The 23868-nt window shown below is 33.3% G+C and overlaps 1 protein-coding gene across 1 annotated transcript in view; it reads left to right on the forward strand.

Moving 5' to 3' along the window:
• Window positions 1-3423: 3423 nt before the first annotated feature.
• Window positions 3424-23868, forward strand: part of LOC128182662 (atlastin-1-like) — a 49145-nt gene continuing 28700 nt past the window's right edge. Inside the window, exons 1-5 of the mRNA XM_052851348.1 lie at window positions 3424-3443; window positions 7257-7420; window positions 22471-22691; window positions 22775-22900; window positions 23649-23753. Coding sequence (XP_052707308.1) covers window positions 7267-7420; window positions 22471-22691; window positions 22775-22900; window positions 23649-23753 — 606 coding nt within the window. The 5' untranslated portion in view covers window positions 3424-3443; window positions 7257-7266. The remainder of the gene's footprint in view (window positions 3444-7256; window positions 7421-22470; window positions 22692-22774; window positions 22901-23648; window positions 23754-23868) is intronic.

The raw sequence follows: 23868 nt of genomic DNA on the forward strand, positions 1-23868 counted from the left end.
ATGATTCAATGCTTGATATATCTCACAAATTGTTAAGGTATTTTATGGTATTATATGATATATATTGTAAGTATGATAGGATGCAATTTTAATTTTGTATTATTGTATTGATTAACATATGAACATATGATTATCATACAATTTTTTAACAGATGATATACGATATTGTGTCAAAACAGAATCCATGAATATCCATGATCATAAAGGATGGTTTTCATATAATATGATACAGGTGGTCTCATAAAAGAGATGCCTCATAAAGGTGATGCCTCGTCTCGGTGAGCTTTGTAATATGTTATTACCTATGTTTTATAATTGCGGAGCTCTCCATCGTTTAAAGGGTTCCGAGGCATATTTTGGATTTTTTTAAATAAAATTAATAAAATAAAATTATCAAGCAGGATAGGGTCCGGACTCCAATCCCGTTTTACTGCGTAAATTTATTAATATTGAATTTTCCGGGGGCGGATCCCCTCTCCCCCTCTAGATCCATGCATGAGCAAAAAGTGTCGCATAATGAAATTAGAATGTTACTGTGATTGGTCCACGGTAAACAGACGGCTGGTAAGTGACAGGAGTCTAGAAGTGCAAATGTACACATTATGGCGGACATTAAATTGTGTGTGGAGTAGATAATGATTAGGCATAGCCAGCACTGGTAAACATATATGTTACATGTACACATTCAAATATTTATAAACATTCGTACCTGTATTAAATTCTATGTAATCGACCGAGACTGAATGCAATCAAAAAATTAAAGGCGAAGGCGAAAGTGCGAAGATGCGAAGGCCAGAGTGCAAAGTTGGGAAGGAGCGATAGTAGAATCGCTCCTTCGCCTTCGAACCTTCGCACTTTAGGCATCACATCTTCGCGCTTCGTCGTCGCATCTTCGCACTTTTGCTCATTCGCCTTCGCACTATCGCCTTTGCAACTTAGGTCGAAGTGGCCCTATCGGAACACCATAGATATATGTAAATGTAATTGTTAAGATGACAACCATACCCCGATGCAGTACGTCAATATCTTGTTATAACGGAAGGATTTTTATTTTCTAAGACATACCCCTTCTTTCACTTTAAGTTTATTTGAATATGAATTATAATTTCTGTTACTTTCTGTAAACTGCAGCAGTAAAAATAACAATAGTGTAAAGACTATTTCACAAATAATAAAAAAATATACTGAACAACTTTATATCTACAAGGAGGTCATTATTCTACAGGGGTCACCTTTCTTCATGTGGAGTGTGTTCATTTTTATGAAAATGACACTTATTCTTCAGGCAAAGGGGTCATTTTTCTACGTAAAATAATGACCGGGGGGTCATTTTTCTGCGTAGAATAATGACCGGGGGGTCATAATTCTACGTAGAAAAATGACCCCCGGTCATTATTCTACGGGGGTCTTTATTCTTCATTACACCGGCAGCCTAACTACTGTATACAGTGAAATATTCGCCCCATTATTTCGATTTCGACTCTTTCGCCCTAGTTATCAACAACCGAATTTAAGACTGGGCAAATTCCAATGTCTCAAATTATCTCTCTTTCGACACAACACTGACTTGGCGGCGAATTCAAGACGGGGCAAAGCTATTTGCAGCTGTAGAATGGCGAAAAATACATTGGGCGAAAATAACTATGTGTACAGTATTGATTTAATTATCTCACAAGAAGAAAATTGAGATATTTTCTTTCGAATTAATATGGTTTGTACTTTTAGATTAGAGTATTCAAATATTAATACTAAAATCTGGAACATGAGTTACTTTATAATGCTGATATTTAAAAGTTTCAAAGCACCCACTCTTTATTTCAGCTTCATTTAGATTTGTCTCTGTAGCTATAGCAAAGCCTTGTGAACAATTACATGTATCTTACCACACAATAAAACAATCTATGTGATCGGTACATATTTATATATGTCCATTATGAGAAACAACATACCTTTATGACCTGATAACATGGTCTAGGTATCTTATGCACACAATGAAGTGTACAGTAATACCATAAGGAAATTAGTATAATATTAATGTTATACAGATAGAGTGTGATTGTTAAAGGCCCTTTCACAATCGGTGCACAAGCAGAAGCGATAAAAAAAATATCCGTGCCATCGACAAATTTAGATTTGTATCGTAAACTGTTGCCGAAATAATCTCTTTTGAAAAAAGTATTCTCACTACGAAATTTGCGCGCTCGAAAGCGAACGTTGTGCGATGCAAACACATTAGATCTTGCGATATATCTTGTTTCTGCATTCGACTGTTGTACAATGAAAGCAAGTTTTGTCAAATAATTCGATAAAATCTCGAGTGATTAGGTGATTGGACGATTGAACGTGTGTCCATGCGAATGGATGTGGGGCGCTCATGCAATCATGTGTCCCATGTTACAAGCGATCGGGAGAGTCAAAGGGGGTATTCATACCGACAGTTTCCGACGCTCTTCTGTGGACATAGTTGAATGCAAGAAACGATGAGCAGCATCCATGGTCGATTGTGGTCGGAAACAGAGATACTTAATATAGAGAGTATAATTAAAATAGTGGCAAAGCATGACAAATTGAAGCTGACAAGTAGTGCAATGATTGTACAGGTAAAACATTGCAACAGTCTCAATGTTGCAAAACACACAAATAGCCAGCTGCGATTCATCTTAGGGCCTTTGTAAATCGTGCAAAACGCTGTAAGACGTTCGTACAAATGTTTGTGCGTTGCACTGTTACAATTTAAATCGTAATTGGTTGCGTCTGAATGGTGTGAAAGTCCTCTATTTTGAGGAGACTTGATGTGACAACTACAACATATGCAACGAATGCGAGATATCCTTTTTGTATTATGTAATATGATATGAATTGCACTTGCGTGCTTCTCAAAGTGAAAATTGATTGACTCAGGGTGTTCAACTAATATATTAATTTTAGAGATTTTTGTAATAAATAGGCCTATTCATGTTTGTTCTTTGAAATCGATAATAACACTTATTAAAATGTTATATTGTATATACATGTAAACAGTAGGAAATTGGAATATATGTTTCTGCCTTTTCTTTTTATACCAATTGCGACACAGGATACTCTCCGTTTTAAAGAGGATACTTTCGAGTAAAACACATTGGCTAGGGCAACACTGGGTGATGTATACACATAACAAATGCACAGCACCTATGTCTATATAATTAAGATATTCAATGAAATAGGGTATATCAAAACTCACACTGCCCATTCTATTTATGTTGTGTCTGGTGAGTTCTATAAATCTTTTTTTTCTAAAATACCTGAACTTTTACTTGTTTTTATTTCTTACAGCAATTTAAATTCAGGTTGACTGTCGTTATCTAACGGCGCCACCTCACGGTAGGCTAGATAATTTTCATTTTTAAAAAACAGGATAAGGCGTTTCAGTCAAGCGGCTGTGTGACCTAGACTGAGTACATAAGGTAAGCTACATTACAGAATTTGAAAACAAGGTCTTAGAAATGTGCATGTAGGAAAAGTAAATGATTGTACCATGTTCAAGGCAAAAAAGACATTAAGAAATAATACCCCGTCTTTTTTTTTATTTATGAAAGTGCAATATTAAAGACTGAATCATGCCTCTCTTGTACAACAATGATAAGATACTCCATTTATGCGATTAACAATAGGATTCTAGCAGCAATTCCAATAAACATGAACTAATTGCCGATCGAATTATAGTGTAGCAAACATACAAATAAACTTCGGGGTAGTGTTACACTTTTTCATTTTTTGTTAAGGTAAAAAAGTGATCTATTTTTAACTGTCACGTGATACCATGGCTCGGCAGCTTCAAAGATGGAGTCGATTCCGAAGTAGAAAAATGATATCTTTGGGAACACATTCACTTGGTATTCATATTCAGCACTGTTTTCATAAAAATGAACAGTTTTTAAATTGATTATAATTTTGATGGTCATTAAACTCGCAGTTGCCTTAACCTACCGGGTACCCGCGTAGGTCAACAATTAAAATATATATATAACACATTCTTTCTAATTAAAACAGCTCCGTAAACATTTCACTTTTATAAAGGCTAATTAAAGTTAAACACCGTTCGCAAATACATGTAGGCAGTCAGCGAGGCCAGATACCCTTCGATTTCGTATCACCCGGTTTCACATCTGAAACTCGTGGCCGACGTGTAAGTATTCCTTTTGTGGTCTTTAAATTTTATGAATTTATTTCTTATTTTATGTGCATGTTTTGTTTGCAAATGATGCATTGACCTGTTATCTTGATATTAGTATTCTTCTGGCGTGACAAAAGTTCATGAAATTTGATAACATCATCACGATTGAGTAACACGGCGAGACAATATGTACGTCCACACAAGTGATACCTTTTCAGCAAAATATTTTGAAATGCTAAGGTGTCTGTGGTTTATAGAGGTGTTGTAGAGATAGTGGTAATAGAAGAGAAATATGGCGGACAGTGCCTATTTACGAGTGGTGTTCAGTTTTAAAGTTTGACCACGTAAACAAAGAATACAGCTTACTCACATCGATCAAGAGCAACATTTCAGCTTTATTATAATAGTTTATCTTCTTGAGTTATCTTGATCAAACCATATTTACTTAGGATCGAATTACAAGATAAACGACGCACTAACATGTAATACACATATTATACCTCAGTATGAATATTCTGTAAAACGCGACATCTGATTGGTTTTAAACAATCACGTGCCAGGGCAATAAAACTTCATATTTCCTTGTCATCGTCATATTTTTCATCATATCCCACTCCCTCGTTTCTGTAAGGTAGTGACGACTTGCAGACGATCGTGTTGTAGTCAGAATCACAAGATAAGGCATGGGGTTTTCAGATTTCCAACTTTGATAGAAGTTTAATTCATTTACACATCGTAAAATTACAAACATATTTACCACAGAATTTAAATACATAGAAATATTTATAAAAGGCTAGTTCGAATTTCCTATGACCAATTTTGTACCTTTTGTTGTCTATGATCTGACAATTTGTTTTCACTTGGAGTTTATATGAAATCGTTGGCTCAAAAAGATATCACTTATTTCAAAACAGTTATACAGTTTGCTATAACATGATATTGATTTATAATAATATTACTTTGACTATGAAAACGACGTCGATGATGACGCCATGAATTCGCGTTCCTGTAAAGAGATGATAACCCACTGTATAAACTAATGCGAACATTCAAGTCGCTGTGTTAATGGTATATCTACATGTATATGTGTGCCCTTCATCTTCTAAGCTTGTAGGCTTTTTTTCCAAATATTGCAATCTTGAACAAAATTTTGTCTAGCCTATATCAAAACTATATTGTATATTTTTTTGAATTATCTCCCTTGGAGTAAACATTGACCATTGCGACACAGAGCTAATATATTGTAGAAATCATTCGGTAGTGAATATATTTAGTCAAACCACAATAAATTTAGTTTAAAAAGATTGCATTTTTTAATTGCAAGCATCATCATAATTAACAGTGAGATTCCACAACATAAAATAACTCTGTCAGAACGCATGCAATAAATAGAACAATACCAGTAGTCACCATTGATCCGCGTATACGATCAGAAATTTACAAGTTTTTTAATTAAAACTAAGAAAAAGAAATACAGTAAACCAAATGAATGCAATATACATGTATAAAGATTTTTTTCTGTAATTAGAAAAACTGTACAAATCCGTTATCTTATAAAAAAAAAATTGGGGGTTATCGGGGATTTCTCGCAATTTTTATATTGATCTGAGTATATGGACGCTAAAAGTTACAAACATGTAGGTTTTTGAAATGGCCACACCCATTGAACACAATAAAAAGTATGCAGTATATATGTATTTTTGATTCACCAGAGTCGCTCAAGTGTCCTAATGCAATTGGTCTTCGTCCGTCGGCGTGCGTCGTCCGTTAACAATTTTTCATTATTTTGTAATTTCTTTTTGAAAACTACTGGGCCAATTGTTTCCATTTTTTAGTGTAAAGCATTTCTATGGTAAGAGGAATCTAAATTGTGAAATTCATGGCTCTACCATCCCCGAGCCGCCATAGGCAAAAAGCAAACATTTCAAAAATCTTCTTCTCTAACCCCACAATTGTGATGAAAAGACTAAAATGCATGATCTAAATGTCCATGAAATCTCCTACCATAATTGTGAAATTCATTACCCCTAGGTCAGGGGTTCAGGCCCTAGGGTGGGGCCAATGTGTATATGGCCATATAGCGAACATAATTATATAATATTAAATCTTTAAGAAATCTTCTTCTCAACTCCAATATATATTTGAGAGAATTTAAATGCATAATTATGATGTTCATGAAGTTATCTACATAAAGTAAGAAATTCATGACCCCTGGATCAAGGGTTCAGGCCCTAGGTTTTGGTAAATATGGCCATGTAGTGAAAATGTAATAAATCTTTAAAGTAACATTTTAGTGAATCTTCTTCTCTACTCTTATTTACATGTATGAGAAAAACTAAATATTTGGTCATGATGTCCATAAAGCCTTCTGCCTAAATTGTGGACATCATGAACCCTGGGACAGTGGGTTTAGGCCCTAGGGCGGGGCCAATATAACAGATAAAAAAACTATATTAAATCTTAAAAATCTTCTCAACCCCTAAATGTATTTGGGAAAAACTGAATGCATGATTATGATATTCATGAAGTCTTCTACATGAGTTTTGAAATTCATGACCCCTTGGCAAGGGGTTCAGGCTCTAAGGCGGGGGAAATATGACCACATAGTAAAATGTACTATTATATTTTTTCTAACTATCACAGTTGTGGGAGATAAACTTCATAAAGCCATGCATTCCTGCATTCATGTTCATAATGTCCTGATGTTGAATTGTGATATTCATAGTCTCTTGGCAATGGGACAGAAGTAAAACTGTATATATATTTGTTTCCTTACTATCACAGTTGTGGGAGATAAACTTCGTAAAGTCATGCATTGTTATCATGTTCATAATGTCGTGATGTTAAATTGTGAAATTCATGGCCCCTTGGCAAATGGATAGAAGTTGGGTTTTTTGGGGAGGGGGGTTGTTGGTTGATATATGACCATATAATGACCATATAATTGAACATGTAGTTTTACTTAATAAGGTTATTCCTGTTTATCATTTATTAACATTTTTTGCTATTCTTAAAAGGAAGCAAATGTAAATATAGATCATTATAAATACAAACACGTTGATTCTTTATACCATATTGCGTTAACTATTTTTATTTTTTACAGACTTCCAAAAATGTCAAATCATGTAGTAAGTTATACCATGGACGAAACAAACACACAATCATTTATTGTGGGCGTTGTAATCTTAGTTGCTGTCTTTCTAATCATCAAAATAATGACAAGAACAGCAGGGGATACCCTTTTAAAAATACCAGGAAGAGGAAAAGGTAAACTTAACACTTCCTTGTTGTTTTTTTACAAAATATTCTACATTTTACAATAATTATTCTATTGCATGTACCATTATCTGACCCCATCATCGAAGCACTTTTTACATGTAAAAAAAAAACCCATTATCAAATGTCTATTTATCGTCTCTGCCACACAGTGCAATGTTATCTAAACTAGGTCTCTAAAAAAAGCTAGGAATTTGTCATACACTATGGTGATATACAAGCAACACAGTTTCATGTCAATTTTGTTTTTCTCTTTTATGTAAACTGGCAAAATTGTAATATCATTCAAAATGTCTTCAAAGGTTTACTCGGAAGAAATGTTTCAAAATCTGTTTCAAAATCTGTTATTTTGTACATAATGTACATATATCCTCTCTTAACTGCATGTGTTTTTTATGTCAATGACATTTAATTCGAAGATTAAAAATGGGGGAATTAGCCAGGAGGTTAAGTGTTTGTTTTAGAATTAATAGCCGTTTTTAGCTCACCGAGACGAAGTCAAGGAGAGCTTATGCTATACCCTCGGCGGTGGCGTCGGCGTCCGGACCTGGTTAAAGTTTTTGTTGCAGGTCCTGTATCCAAGCTATTACTTGTCCTATCTTCACCAAACTTGCATGGATGATGCATCTGGACCTACTTATGGAATTGAAAGACTTGGATGCTGAATCTGGGTCCTAAATTTTAGATGCTGGAGGAGTTTAAGGTTGTTGGACCAGGTTAAAGTTTTTGTTGCAGGTGCCCTTTGATAGCAATATTTAAGTTACTGCTTGTCCATACTTCACCAAACTTGCATGGATGGTGTGCCTTATGATACTGATGCACCAGACAGGCTTGAGTGCTGAATCTAAGCTATAGGTTTCGGATGCTGGAGGAGGTTAAGGTTTTTGGAGCAGGTTAAAGTTTTTGTTGCGGGTGCCCATTGATAGCAATATCTAAGTTACTACTGGTCCTAACTTCACCAAACTTGTATGGATGATGCGTCTTATGATACTGATGCACCTGACAAGCTTGAATGCTGAATCTGAGCAATAGGTTTCGGATGCTGGAAGAGGTTAAGGTTTTTAGAGCTGATTAAAGTTTTTGTTGCAGGTGCCCTCTGATGATTATATCTTAGTTACTACTGGTCCTAACTTCACCAAACTTGTATGGATGGTGCGTCGTATGATACTGATGCACCTGACAAGCTTGAATGCTGAATCTGAGCAATAGGTTTCGGATGCTGGAGGAGGTTAAGGTTTTAAGAGCTGGTTAAATAAAGTTTTTGAAACATGTGCCCTCTGATGATGATATCTTAGTTATTACTTGTCCTTACTTCACCAGACTTCCATGGATGGTGTGTCTTATGATACTGATGCACCTGACAGGCTTGAATGCTGAGTCTGGTTTCGGATGCTGGATAAAGTTAAATTTTTAGGAACAGGTCACATGTTTAATAGATGATAGTACTATTTCAAACTTGCATAGTTGATTTAACTGTAATATGAATGAATTGCAGAGGTAGCTTCAGATGCAGAGCTTGATCTCCATTATCAAGGATGCTAAAAAATAAATCTTAGTTATTACAGGTCCTAACTTCACCAAACTTGAATGTATGGTGTGTCTTATGATACAGATGCACCTGACAGGCATGGATGCTGAATCTGAGCCATAGGTTGCGGATGCTGGAGAAAGTTAAGGTTTTAATTGCTAGTGCCCTCTGATGATGATATCTTAGTTATTACTGGTCCAAACTTCACCAAACTTGCATGGATGATGCGTCTTATGATACCAATGCACCTGATGGGCTTGAATGCTGAATCTGAGCCATAGGTTTCGGATGCTGGATGAGGTTTAGTTTTTTGGAACAGGTCACATGTTTTATAGATGATAGCTTGCATAGTTGATTTAACTTTATTATAAATTAAATGCAGAGGTTGCTTCAGATGCAGAGCCTGATCTCCATTATCAAGGATGCTAAAGAAATCTCCTACCTCACTCAAACCAGCTCGATAGATAGATGTGTTTGTTGATAAATGATATAACATGATTTTTATGATATAGTTTTGTATGATATGAAACAATATTGTTTGATATGATACAATATGATATCATATGTTATATTATAAAAGTTATACGATACAATATGATATTGTATCAATTTTTTTTTATGATATTGTATCATGATATTGTTATGTATAGTATTGTATATTATGATACAATATTGTATAATATTATATTGTATTTTTAATTTATTATTTTATCACATGATACAATTACATAAGATATTGCAAAATATTATATTGTATCCTATGATACAATATTGTATATTCTATAATATTGTATCATACAATATTGTATAATATGATATTGGTTTCAGTAATATAGAATTATATCACATGAAATTGTATTATATGATATTGTAATATTATATAATATTGTATCATACGATATTGTATGATATGATATTGGTTTTTATGATATATTATCATATCACTCGAAATTGTATTATATGATATTGTTATATATATTATTGTGTCATATGATACAATATGTATAATATAATAATGTATTTTATAATATTTTACTTTATCACATGATATTGTATCATTTGATAAGATACAATGTTGGAATCAAATTATATTGTATTATATGATATAATATCATATAATGTATCAAACATGTTTCAGTGTCATTCAATACAATATCATACTATATTATACAATATAATATCATGTTTCAATGTTATGATGTATTATGTAATATGATATTGTAATATAATACTATATTGTATAATATTTTATGATATTGTATTATGTGATCAAATACAATAAGGTATAACACAATACAATGTCATATTATAAGTTACAATATCATATCTCATTATTGTTTATTACGGTATTTTATTGTATTATATGATATATATTATAAATATGACATGATGCAATATTTAATTTTATATCATTGTATTGATTAACATATGAACATATGATTATCATAAAGAGTTTTATCAGATGATATACGATATTTTGTCAAAACAGAATCCATGAATATCCAAGATCATAAAGTATGATTTTCATATAAAATGATAAAGGTGGTCTTATGTAGGTGATGTCTCATAAGGGTGATGCTCCGTCTCGGTGAGCTTAGTAATCTATGATTACCTATGTTTATTTCTCGGGCTTTTCTGAAAAGAATCCCAAGTAATAGACGGAAATGTCCTAAACGACTTTAAAAATAAAAACAAACGTCATCAAACTCTATCATACGATGCATTTTGTATCAGTAATCGAATTTTTTTTGGTTGGATTGAAAATAAAATCATTGCATGTTAAAAGATTAAATTCTTCTGTAAGCAATTTTACCTAAAGTAAAACAAAAATGGTTACATATATGCAGATAATTGATTTATTCAAGTCGATCTAGGCCACTACTAGTTCTATCTTTAGATTTGATAGTTTGCCCTTGATGCCAAAAGCTTCCGCTGTATAAGGGGTCCCTTAATAATTAATGACAGCGAACCAGCTTCGTTAGTCTTTTTCACTGGAATACGCATGCTCTACTCCATAGTAGGGGATTCTGGGAATATTGTACTACTGTAGATAAACTGTACCATTTGAATTTCACATAAGGTTGGGTTTTATTGTAAATGTCAAAAAGTAACAGTAGCTTAGGTCTTATATAATGCAAAGTTATTCTAAATATTATAATTAATAGCTAGCTTTATTTTAAATTTCTTCAAGATCGGATATGTTTTCCGAGCTTGCCGGAAAGGCCCGAGAAGATACGATAGCTACAAAACAGTACCATTGGTTCTTGAAAAATTTAGATAACAGTAGATACATAACAATTAAGCTTATCTTTTTAAATCTGAATTTAGAACTGTGAATCTAGAATAGTCTTCACTGTTACCTTTGACATTTACTGTAACAATAAAATACAAAACTTCATGTGAAGATGATAAAACAAAGTTCAAATGGTACATTTTATCTACAGTAGTACAGTATTCCCAGAATCCCCTACTATGGAGTTGAGCATGCGAACTCCAGTAAAAAAGACTAACGTAGTTGCTAGAGCTCGAAAGCAACGATTAAGGAACATTCCATGAGCTATGTCATTGCTGACGTGAAGCCCACTCTAGATTCACAATTCTAAATTGAGACCCCACTCCAGCACAATTCCAGTACATCACTCTGCCTTCCTATTGATAATTAATCGATTCAGAAATTTAAACCAATGTTTTATAAATCTGCGTCTTTGTTTTATAATGGCTACAGCGCTAGCTAGCCAATCTTATTAAAATATAAGCTTGTTGATATTAGATTAGGGTTGAAATCATTGTCGAAGAACCAGCATACATTTTCTCCCGAGATGTCGTGCTACTCAAGCTATGTCAACGCCGGAAAAATTAGTATGTTATATGATCAAAACAAACAGGGCAAGCACTTTGTATTGTTGGTTTAATTTGCTTGCACAATCAGCCTGAAAGAAAGGAGAATATTAACGTGCAGTTACTTTGTGGGAAAGTTTAAAAATATCATTAGGAGATAGCATTGGTGCTGATTTGCATAAAATCAATGATAGATGGGGAGGGTGCAAAAACTGCTATTTCAACACTTTCAAACATCTGTAAAACTAGATCAGGCGATCAGATTTTAATCTTGTAACTCTGCAATACAGTTGTCAAAGTAGCTTTAAAATGAAAATGTATACTAAAGATTTTTAAAATTTTATATTTTTCAAACATACAAGAAGTAATTATACCCGCACTTTCTAAAGAAAGTTCGAGGATATTGTTGTTACCCTGTTCCGTCTGTCCGTCCATCCGTCCGTCCGTCTGTCACGTTTTACTTTCTCAAACTGCTCTTACATCTTACAAACCAGCAAACTGAACTCTTGGAGTTTGATTTGGGGTATCATGTTGTTTTGTAAAAAGATTTCAAAAATTCTCTGTTAGTCCTGGGGGTCAAATAATTAGTAAAAAATGACGTTTTTTCACAAAAAACCTTCTTCCTCGAACTCCTCCTACATTTTCAACAGTAGACAAATCATCTTTTGGAATATGTTTTAGGGTATCCTATAGATGCGCAATAAGGTTTCGGAATTTTCAATTTTGTCCTAGGGGTCATTAAATGGCTGAAAAATGACGTTTTTTTACAAAAAAACTGGTTTCAAAAACATCTTTTTTTTTGGCAAATGATCTTCTAGAATATGATTGGGGGTGTCATATTGAGGCGTGATCAGGTTCCAGAATTTTTTTTTTTTATTAAGGGGATCAGTGGGCAACAAAAAATGACGTTTATTTGCAAAAAAAATATGGTTCCCAGAACTCCTCTTACAACTTTTGGAGTAGCTACGTCATCTCTTGGGATATAATTGGGGCTGTCCTATAGATGTGCAATAAGGTTTTAAAAATTTAAATTTCATCCAGGGAGTCAAATAGTAGCAGAAAATTGACGTTTATCACTAAAAAAAAACATTGATCCAAGAGCTCCTCTTATGATTTAAAGGATAGACAATCATATCCTGGGATATGATAGGGACTGTTCTATAGATGTGCAGTAAGGTTTTTAAAAATTTAAATTTCATCCAGGGAGTCAAAAAGTAGTAGAAAATTGACGTTTATCACTTCAAAAAAACATAGATCCTAGAACTCCTTTTATGATTTAATGGATAGACACATCATATCTTGGGATATGATAGGAACTGTTCCATAGATGTGCATTACGGTTTTGAAAAATTAAATTTAACCCTGAGGCCCACTACCTACCGGTACATACCTTTTAATGCCCTTTAAGGATCAAGAATATATATGGTTAAGGGGTGGGGATCTCAACCGTTTTCGAGATATTCGTGCACTTCCTGTTCAAGGGGGGTCATGACCACCCCCGGGGCCCATGACCTACATACCGTTTGATGCCCCTTGACACAAGGAACAAGAATATATATGGTTTAAGGGTGGGGATCTCAACTGTTTTGAAGATATTAAGGGACTTGCTATTTGAGGGGGTCAGGACCACCCACAGGGCCCCTGACCTACATAACATTTGATGCCCCTTGACATCAGAAACATGAATATATAAGGTTTAGGGGTCGTGATTATAACAGTTTCTGAGATATATGGTAATTTCAAATTCCTGGGGGGTGGGGATGACCCCAGGGGTCAGATCTAATAAACCCTATATATTGCCAGTAACAGCCAATATATGATTATGAAAACCCTATATTATTATCTTTGTCCGTTTTCAAGTTACCATTTACAATAGAGTCTACGATTCTTCCTATAAGGTTCAATGTTAGACCCCACACCCTTTTGACACCCCCTCCCCCGAAAAGTGATTGTCTAACCCAAAATGAGAAAAATCAAACCAGGGTGCACAACTAGTTATGCAGGCCTATCATATCCTAGAGTTTTGTACAATTCTGTTCAGCCATCTCTGAGAAACAAGTTCAGAGCAGGAAAGAAGAAAAAGAAGATGAAGAATAATAATACATGTACATGTATTAAGAACCGTACAAAAACAATAAGTCTCCAAATTTCATTCGGGAGACTTAATGATAAAGATTAAATATAGATAGGATCATCAAACATCAATAATTTAAAGATAATTGACAATTTCTGATTCTAACGGGGTCAGGATGACCCCTTAGGGTCATGACTTACATGCCATAATGATCTGATGCGCCTGCATGACCTAAGGAGGAATAATATCTTTGGATTAAGGTGGGGATCTCAATGGTTTTTATGATATTTAATAATTTCAGGAAGAGCACTTGGGATCCTGACCTACATACCATCTTAAATGCCTTGAACAAAGAAACAATAATATAATATGTACATGATATATGACTCAATTTAAGAACCCGGCCTGATATAGATCAATCATCTGTTTTGTAATACTTCCATGTATATATACTTGTACATGTATTAGTTTGTGTTTTGTTCTATACTATTCATGTTCATGACTGTAGTATGGCTTAGTCTTATTTTAAATTACATTAAAAAATTGTCAAATATATGACTTGGAACCCCCACTCCCAAACAAACTCAAATATAAACTGTTCTCTCTCTCTCCCCCCCCCCCCCCCTCCCTTGTTGAATGATCTATTAAAATCAAAATATAATTTGGGTGTCTAAAAACTTTTATAAACTGGTAAAACATGTTATTCTTAAAAAAATTTATATTAAACCTTGCATAATTGACAAATGATCTATTGAGATATGATCAGAGGTCATATTTCTACCTTGGGATCAATAAGTAGTATTCATTGACAAGTTAAAATTAATAACAATAAATGATTCAAATTATAAATGTTTATACTCCACATTCACCCCCCCCCCCCCCAAATTATCTAACCTGGTTATAAAGATTCAGTTTTCTTAATACATTCTTACATGTGTACAGTAGCAAATTTTAAATCATTTCTTGATTGCTTTTTCTCTCGTGATTCCCACTAACATTTTGGAAATTGCTTAATTCAATTTTTAAGATTCATAAACAAAATGTTATATGCATCACTTCCATATGTATTCGCCTATTTGGGGCAATTGTAAAGTCTCCTAAACAAAGCAGTGACATCATTAGGCTAGGAATTACCCATGCACATGGATCAAACACTACTGTATAACATATGAATTAAGATAAAATACATTATTTCTAGTTCTAAAATGTCAGGGTGTCTCCAAGGGGGCATAATCTATATACAATTTTACGCACAATGACACAAAGAGCAAAAATAAATTATATGGTTTAGGGATGAGGATCTCAGAAGTTAACAAAATATACAGTGTATCATAACATTTCCTATTTCATAAAGGCGGGGAGGGGTGGGGGGGGGGGGGGGTTAAAGACAACACCTGGTGGTCATTAATGTACTGTACAACATTTGATTCATCATAATGACATTAGAAGATATTTTGTATTTTCCTGTTTCATGGGGTCAGCTAGAACAGTCCCATAAGGTCATGACCTACATTGTATTTGATGCATTATAATGCATTAAGAAAGAAATACTCCTTATTTCCTATTATACATGTAACTCATATAAAAATGATAAGTGTCTACACCTACTTACATGTAATACACAAATTTAATGAGAAATTGTTTATACAGGGTCAATATGGGGTCAACTCAATAGTACATGCAGTCTGACAAATGAAAAAATAACTTTTGCAACTAAAATGACAGAAACTTTACAAATGCGATAGGATAGGTAACGATGATAAGCTTATTTAAATATTAAAAGATTATGATACAGTATGCTGTCAAAGGGAGATCACATTTAGAAAGTGAAAGTAGAACTTAAGTATGCTGGCATCTCATTATATTGTGCTACTGCTACTACATGTATTATGCTTACCTATATTGGTCAGCATCATAATGATAATCCAATTAAAACACAATAAAGAATTCCTTTAGCTGATCTTAACTACTATATTAATCCTTTTCTGCATACGGAAAACACAGACATGTATGTATGGGTGTTGCTAAAACGCGGCACGGAAAACGGAACGGAAAGCGGAACGGAATGGAAAATGTCATCACGTTTATCGCTTAAAAAGGGTATAGACTGGCCAGACACGATTTACTTTGTATCTTTTATTTATATCTAATGAATGATTATCAACATGTTGTTATCTTATTAATATTCATATGAATGTCTATCAATTATAGCATTGTATTCATTCGGCTTTAGTTGAGTACGAAACGGAAAAATCAAATGTATATATACGAATTGTGAAACATTATCATGATTAAACGAGCAAATTAGCTATAACTTTTTACTTATTTTTCTTATATGGTATTGCTGGCATATCAGCGTAACGTACGCAGTTAGTGAAAGCGTTTTATACGTGTTTTGAGTATTTTTATATTTCAAATATGATGTACATGTATATACTTACATCAAAATTGATTTTTCGGTGTTCTAGACGATCTTTTATCATACAGACGATACAGTGTCATTGAGATGGAAGAAAAAAAACCGTAGGACTGACGACATTAAAAATTAAAATACAGTAAACATTAAAATACTTGGTAATTTGTGAAACTAGTAATTTGTGAAACTAGTATTTTTAGCAATGCAATTTTGTTTACGTTTGCATTACTAAGCAGTTGTTTATTCCAACAGCTATATACATATGATCCGACGTTGCCTGGTTTGATTTTCCGATTATATATTTGGCCTATAGTCTGTCGATTCCAAAATATTCCTGCAGCACATTTGGACGATTTATAATCGAAAATGTTGACATCTTTTCTCCATTTGGAAGTCACTCAGAAGACCTTGCACAATTTTTCAACACTATCATTCGGGTCTTTTGAAATGCAAAACCCCGTAGACTTCTCTATTTTTAGCTGTGTATTTATACCAGCTGGTAACCTAAAGAGGACGTTTTAAAGAAAGACTAATGAGAATGTTTATGCTTCTAAAAGAGAATCGCGTGAACCCAGAGGTATATATAAATATACAGCAAAAAGTGAATCGAGGATATTTTGGGACAGAATATAGTGGTCAATGCATGTACTGTTAATTTTGAGGAAATAAATATTCTTGAATAAATAATCTGATATTGCTAATCTTTCAAAACAAATTTAAAAGGTACATAAAGTATATCGTTTTAGCATGATTAACAAATCTATGAGGTAAATAACATTAGATAAGATTTTCCGTTTTCCCTTCCGTTCCGCTTTCCGTTCCGTTTTCCGTTCCGCGTTTTAGCAACACCCATGTATGTATACACGTGAACCCATCTAATCGAAGAGCTTGGTAAAACTAGTACCCGCTAATGAGACATGTAGACCTGTGTTGTCTACGTAACTTCAGACAAAGATCATTCATTTGTAACATGCACGTATTTTTATGACCTATTCTTCAAATCCACTTGCACTATTTTATTAGGTAAATAACAGCTTTAAGGTGGTGCAGAACACCTGCATATTGTGGTGTACATGTATACTTTCTATTGAGATAAACAATAAAGTATATTAAATATTGATTAAATATTTACCCCCCAAATAATGTTGCCTAACATTGAAGCGCAATGGGTAGAGCGTTTACATGTCTGTAAGAGCATTGGGATCCAAGGTGTATTTTGGTAATTTTACTATTGATATAAATGAATTTTCATGTACAGGGGGGGGGGGGGGGGTCTGGACCCCTCACTCCCACCCCTTCTCTAAATCTGTACACACGATGATGTTCATGTAGGCACACAGAAGCAAATCTAAAACCGGAAACCGCCACGGGGAGGGGGCATAATTTAATTTTTAATTTTGTTTGTAATAATTATATAGACCATTATACTTTCTATGACATAAAATGTTAAGATTATTGATTAACTGAAAATTCACTGCAAACAGTTCTACCCCAAATTGCACATAAAGTGCTGCTCATGTCACGATGTGTATTATCATATGGGAAGGGATCTCGTCCTTTAGTTATGAAAATTATAAATTTTAATTGTATTACCAGAGCTTGCATATAGTCTTCATTTTTAATTAAACTGGTACAAAACAGTGTTATTTAGGGGCAAACACATGGTGCAGGTATTACTGTCTAATGACAGCATCTAGTTAATTTTGTATATCAAGCTTATTACATTTGCCAATCGTTTCAGTTTGTACGAGCATCTTGAACATGAGGCGCTGAAAGGTGTAATCGAAGCTTGGCAAGACCTATGCGGTGACCAGCTTATCGAACTCAATATCGAATTATTTGACTACAAAAAGTGTCTAAATTATTTGTATCATTTAACATCTTATTATTTTTAAGATATTGATAATTAAGTGTCCTTTAAAAAAATAGTTCTGATTATATTACGGTTATTTTCAAGTACTATGTATGTGTGTTGTCAGCAGTGATGGTTTTCCATACATGATTGTTGCTTAAGGTGGCTCACTACACCTTGAAATATTTTCTCAAATCAGTAGAAAATTACTTGATTGTGATAGATATCATAATGGATAAGAAGTATTTAAGACAAGTAGGCAAAAGAATGTGCAATTTTGGATGACAAATTACATTTTCGAAAATTTAATTCAGTAAACATAAACAAAAGCTCAAGGCGGATTCGAACATATGATCAGCTTTTTTAAGCCCAATACTTAAACCACTGACCTACAACGATATACAACCCAATCGAACGATATAAACAGTTTAAACCTGCTTGGTCCGATTTTTTTGTTATTACAGTATCAACAATTTTTCCATACAAACCATTTATTTTAGAAAGTTATGGTTTTTCTCCTATTTACACGAGCAGAATCAGTCTCCTTTCAAAGTTAGAAATATTCAAAGTAAATGAAAAAAAAATTTTTTTTTGGGGGGGGGGGAGCAAACGAAAAACAAACCAACGTGCATCACGGGAATTCTTAGAAAAGGAAACCGTTTGGTTCCGTCCCCCGAATGATTGGGATTATTCAACCCGCATGCTATAAATCGTTTGTAAAGAAAGCAAACTTAAGAAATATTAGCGAACAAAACGAACACATGTTTATTTGTAATTTGTCTGATTATTTTGTCCTTTATTTAATGCGAAAACAAAGTCTTAAAGGTCATATGAAACGATATCCTGACCATATTGAGTTATATACGGGAATGAGTTCATAAGTGCCTATTTAATAAGACTGACATTGTTTTTTGGATATTTTATGCAAAATGTGAGCGCCACAGCCAATCAAAATTACTTAATCGGGAAAAGGAACATTGACTTACGCGGCTTACCTCCCTTGCTTATGACGTCAGTAAGACCCAATCGCCTTATAAAGCTATGTTGTGAATACAAATATCCATGTCATTTTGCAGCATTTTAAAAGAAAAAAAAACTATTTTATATAAAAACTTGTATAATTATACAATAATCAACCACGTCAGTATTTTTTCTCTCAAGAAATGAAATCGTGTGCGTTTTTATTTACATGTAATAGCGTGTACATAATGATATTCAGTTTCGAGACTGCAGGGAGAATAAATGATTTTCTTCATAGATCCACATGCAAGTATAATATAATTTTAATGTAAGCATATTTATATGTTTTATTTTGATCTTTTTAATGAAATTGACAAATTCAAAAATAATTAAGTCTGATCGTTTTTTCCCATTTGCACGTTCATGCAATTCATTAAGATTTTGTTTCTAAACAACTTGTAGGCCTCATTGTGCCTCATTCGCTTCACGATTATATTGTTTGTTTCTCTTTCAAATTCACACATATGTTACCATTTAATTATTTTTAGTCTAAGAGAAATTTCTTCAAATGTTTTGTTTTTGAAGCGTGTACTTGAATGTGCGGTGTTTTGATTTTAAAACGTGTATGTGCGGTGTTTCCTCACAGATCCCTTTTATCTCACTTTCTTCCGCAATGTTTTCTTTCGTTTTTTTTATCATTATTGATGCTTGTTCTTAATAAAATCTGTTGATTATCTTCACATTCGTTCACAACTAATTTCATCAAACAACCGATTTATTTTACCGATACATTTCTAAATCCTTAAATGCCATATTTCCGCGATCTAATTTAATAAAACGTTAATACACGTGTACACAGTATTTTCTAAGATATTGCTACATGTATATATCAATAAGTCAGAAATTTATATTATTTCGAAATAAAATTTAAGAATAATTTTGCGGCATTTTATAGCAGCTCTTAAATACAAACTATGTACACAATGCCTCAAACATTTTCATTGGCCTGCCTTATATACTTTTTTATGTGACAAAAAAATCAAATCAATTTAAATGCTTTAATTCCCTTTAAATGTAGCTCAATCATTATACGTACCGAAGAAGAAAATGATGTTTCTATTTCAAAAGGATAAGATTAATTCATTAATCAGCTGTAAATGTTGGAGCATTTCTTTCGTTAAATTTCCACTCCAGTACGGGATCTTCATCATGATTTTACTTTTGTGAGAAGCTGATATTAGATTTATTCATTAACGACCAATTAAAACTAAGTCATCTGTAGGCTACTACGAAATCAAATGATCTCATTTGAAAAGAAAGACACGTTCATATATGCAAAAATTACTAAGATTTAATCGATAAACTACTGTAAAATTACACTAGTTTTAATGCATTGTTTACATCGGTAGGTCTTTGTGACGTCATAAATCCACAAAATCAAGAACGATAAGCGGGCAAGAATTTTTTCAGGTGCTCAGTTTTCACGGTTATTTCTCAGTAATGCAAAGGCAAAAAAATCTTACATCATGTATTTTAATAACATTTGTTTATACCAAGCTCTATATTCATGAAAGAAAATCATAGTGATAAAAATCGTTTCTTATGACCTTTAATACAACCATACCCGTCTCGTCGTCAGGGGTGAAATTTAACATGAGGCGAAATAACGCGGTACCCTTTTATGTCGTTTGTTTGTATGTTAGCAAATTATATATATATTTTTCTTTATTAACCGGGTTTTCCAACGGAAAAATCCGGTTATTAAAATGGTGAAAATGGCGGGCGGGCGGGCGGCTGCCAAAAGGGTACCCTCATTGTACGGACAACTCCTCCTACAGTTTTCAGGATAGGAAGTTGTTCTTTTGCAGATCAATTGTATATATATCAGAGGTGTGCATATTTCTAGGATTTTGATTTCCAATAATTTATCGAAAAAATACCAGCTTTTGAACTTAGTCATTTTTGGCAAAATATTGCATATAGGGAACCCTCATTGTACGGAAAACTCCTCCTACAGTTCTCAAGATAGGAAGTTGTTCTTTTGCAGATCAATTGTATATATATCAGAGGTGTGCATATTGCTAGGATTTTGATTTCAGATAATTTATCGAAAAAATACCAACTTTTGAACTTTGTCATTTTTTGGCAAAATGTTGCATATAGGGTACCCTCATTGTACGGATAACTCCTCCTACAGTTCTCAAGATAGGAAGTTGTTCTTTTGCAGATTAATTGTACGTATATTAGAAGTGTGCATATTGCTAGGATTTTGATTTCAGATAATTTATCAAAAAAATACCAGCTTTTGAACTTAGTCATTTTTTGGCAAAATATTGCATATAGGGTACCCTCATTGTACGGATAACTCCTCCTACAGTTTTCAAGATAGGAAGTTGTTCTTTTGCAGATCAATTGTACATATATCAGAGGTATGCATATTGCTAGGATTTTGATTTCCAATTATTTATCGAAAAAATACCAGCTTTTGAACTTAGTCATTTTTTGGCAAAATATTGCATATAGGGAACCCTCATTGTACGGATAACTCCTCCTACAGTTCTCAAGATAGGAAGTTGTTCTTTTGCAGATCAATTGTACATATATCAGAGGTGTGCATATTGCTAGGATTTTGATTTCCGATAATTTATCAAAAACATACCAGCTTTTGAACTTAGTCATTTTTTGGCAAAATGTTGCATATACATGTAGGGTACTCCATTTCACTGGATAAGGGTTGACATGGATTATGGATACAGTTTACATAAAAGAAAACCCGGTTTGCTGTCACATTGACGGCTTTTCACTTGTTGAAATTTGTTTTAATTAACCAGAAAAAAACTACTGCAATGTCTATTATATACATTTACTCAGCATATCCATCGTTTAAAAGCGTGCATAACATTTGATATAAAATCGGAACAAGCAGCTTTAAGAAAACATTTAAATCGCCATCTTGGACGTAGTGTCTTAAAAAGAATAAGTCTAGGTGTAGTGAGGTACCTTAATTCCAAACACTGTGTGGTCAGAGTAGGTGCATAAGAGAATTCATTAAACTCCCTTTATTCAATCAATAGGATGAAGAATTATGGACTGAATTGGCATTTATTGTTTTTATAACCTATAGCTAATTGTGCTCAATTGGGGAGAAACTTGCTTATTTTGTATTGACGCGATTACTATCTTAAACATATTATTTGTAGAGTCAGTTTGAAAACGTGAAGAGGGCTTTGTAATTTCGTATCTTTAAGTGTTAGGTTTAGTTTATATAAAAACCAAATATGATCATGTTAATAACAGTCGATTCCTTTTCCTTTATTTCTTACTTGAATCACACCCACTGCTATTACAGTAAGTAGTATTATAACAATTACAGATAATGGTGAACCTCTGCAGATAATTCGTATTACACATGAGGTCAAGGATGGCAAAAATTCCCATGGATTAGAACTGAAAATTGAAAACTTGGAAAAGATCATGTTTCATCCAGATGTCAAAGCATATCCTGTTGTGATAATATCGATTGCTGGATCCTTTAGGAAAGGCAAATCGTTTCTCCTAGGATTTTTTTTGAAATACTTGGAATCACAGACACAGGTAATCATTGATCAATTTATTATGTCTCATTTCTGTATGTTATGACCTCTTTCTGTAACGTTGTTTAATGTCATAAAATGAAGGGCGATTGGTTGAGGAAAGATGATAAAATAAAAGGATTTGAATGGCGCGGAGGAACAGAAAGAGTCACGTCTGGAATACACATCTGGAGCAAACCATTCATATGTAAAAATAAAGATGGAGAAAAGGTTAGTTAGAAATGTACTTTATAATTTGAGAAGTCGGGGCAATTAACAAACTTTTTAAAGTAACCTCTTCTTCTTCTTTTTCTTCTTCTTCTTTATGAGATTAATATTGCATTAAAATGGCCACGACCATACATCCCTCTTAAAAAGGCATTTCCATGGTTTTGATCAATTTTTATCTATTTTTACTGTTACGATACTTTATTAATGCATATCCTATGATCAATCAGAATTTAAGTGTCAGTCGTAGATTTTAAAATAAGATAGAGAGCTTACAATATTATTCTTTGAGCATTATGTAAACAAGGCCCGTGTCATGTTTTTGTTTACATTAATATTGGTTCATAATACCTGTAAAAGTTCTTTTTGAAGCTGAATTTATTTTCATCTGCTATTCGTTTTGAACATAAATAAACAGATCCTCACATTAATTTTAAGTCTAAACCTAGAATTTTCTTTTGAACTTTGAAATTGTGAAAACTGCATTTCTGCATCTCCCTTAAAACTCGACGACTGACACTCAAATTTTAGTTGACTTTAATAATTGTTATATTGAAGCATGTACATTTAAAAAGGGGAATTTTTTCTTTACCTAAAATCTTGGTAATCCCCATTTAATGCTTGTAAAATAAAACTACGCCTTATAAGGTAAGTTTCTTTTGCTAATAAGCAATAAACTAGTTCTTAAACAAAATAATATTCAGAATACTCAAGAATTTGTTGTCAAATTTGTGTTTTCATCTTTCACCAGGTTGCTGTGCTTCTAATGGACACAAAAGGAGTCTTTGACAATGAATCTACTGTAAAAGATAATGTTAGCCTATTTGCTCTTACCAATTTGATAAGCTCGGTTCAGGTTTGTTGAAACAGTATTTTTTTGGTATTTTGGTGAATATACTACAAGTATTTGCATCCTCGATAATATATTGAAAAAATACCATTGTTTTTAATAAAGGCGATATTTTTTAAAC

The sequence above is a fragment of the Crassostrea angulata genome, chromosome 5 (assembly GCF_025612915.1).
Source record: "Crassostrea angulata isolate pt1a10 chromosome 5, ASM2561291v2, whole genome shotgun sequence".
In the NCBI taxonomy this organism is placed as follows: domain Eukaryota; kingdom Metazoa; phylum Mollusca; class Bivalvia; order Ostreida; family Ostreidae; genus Magallana; species Magallana angulata.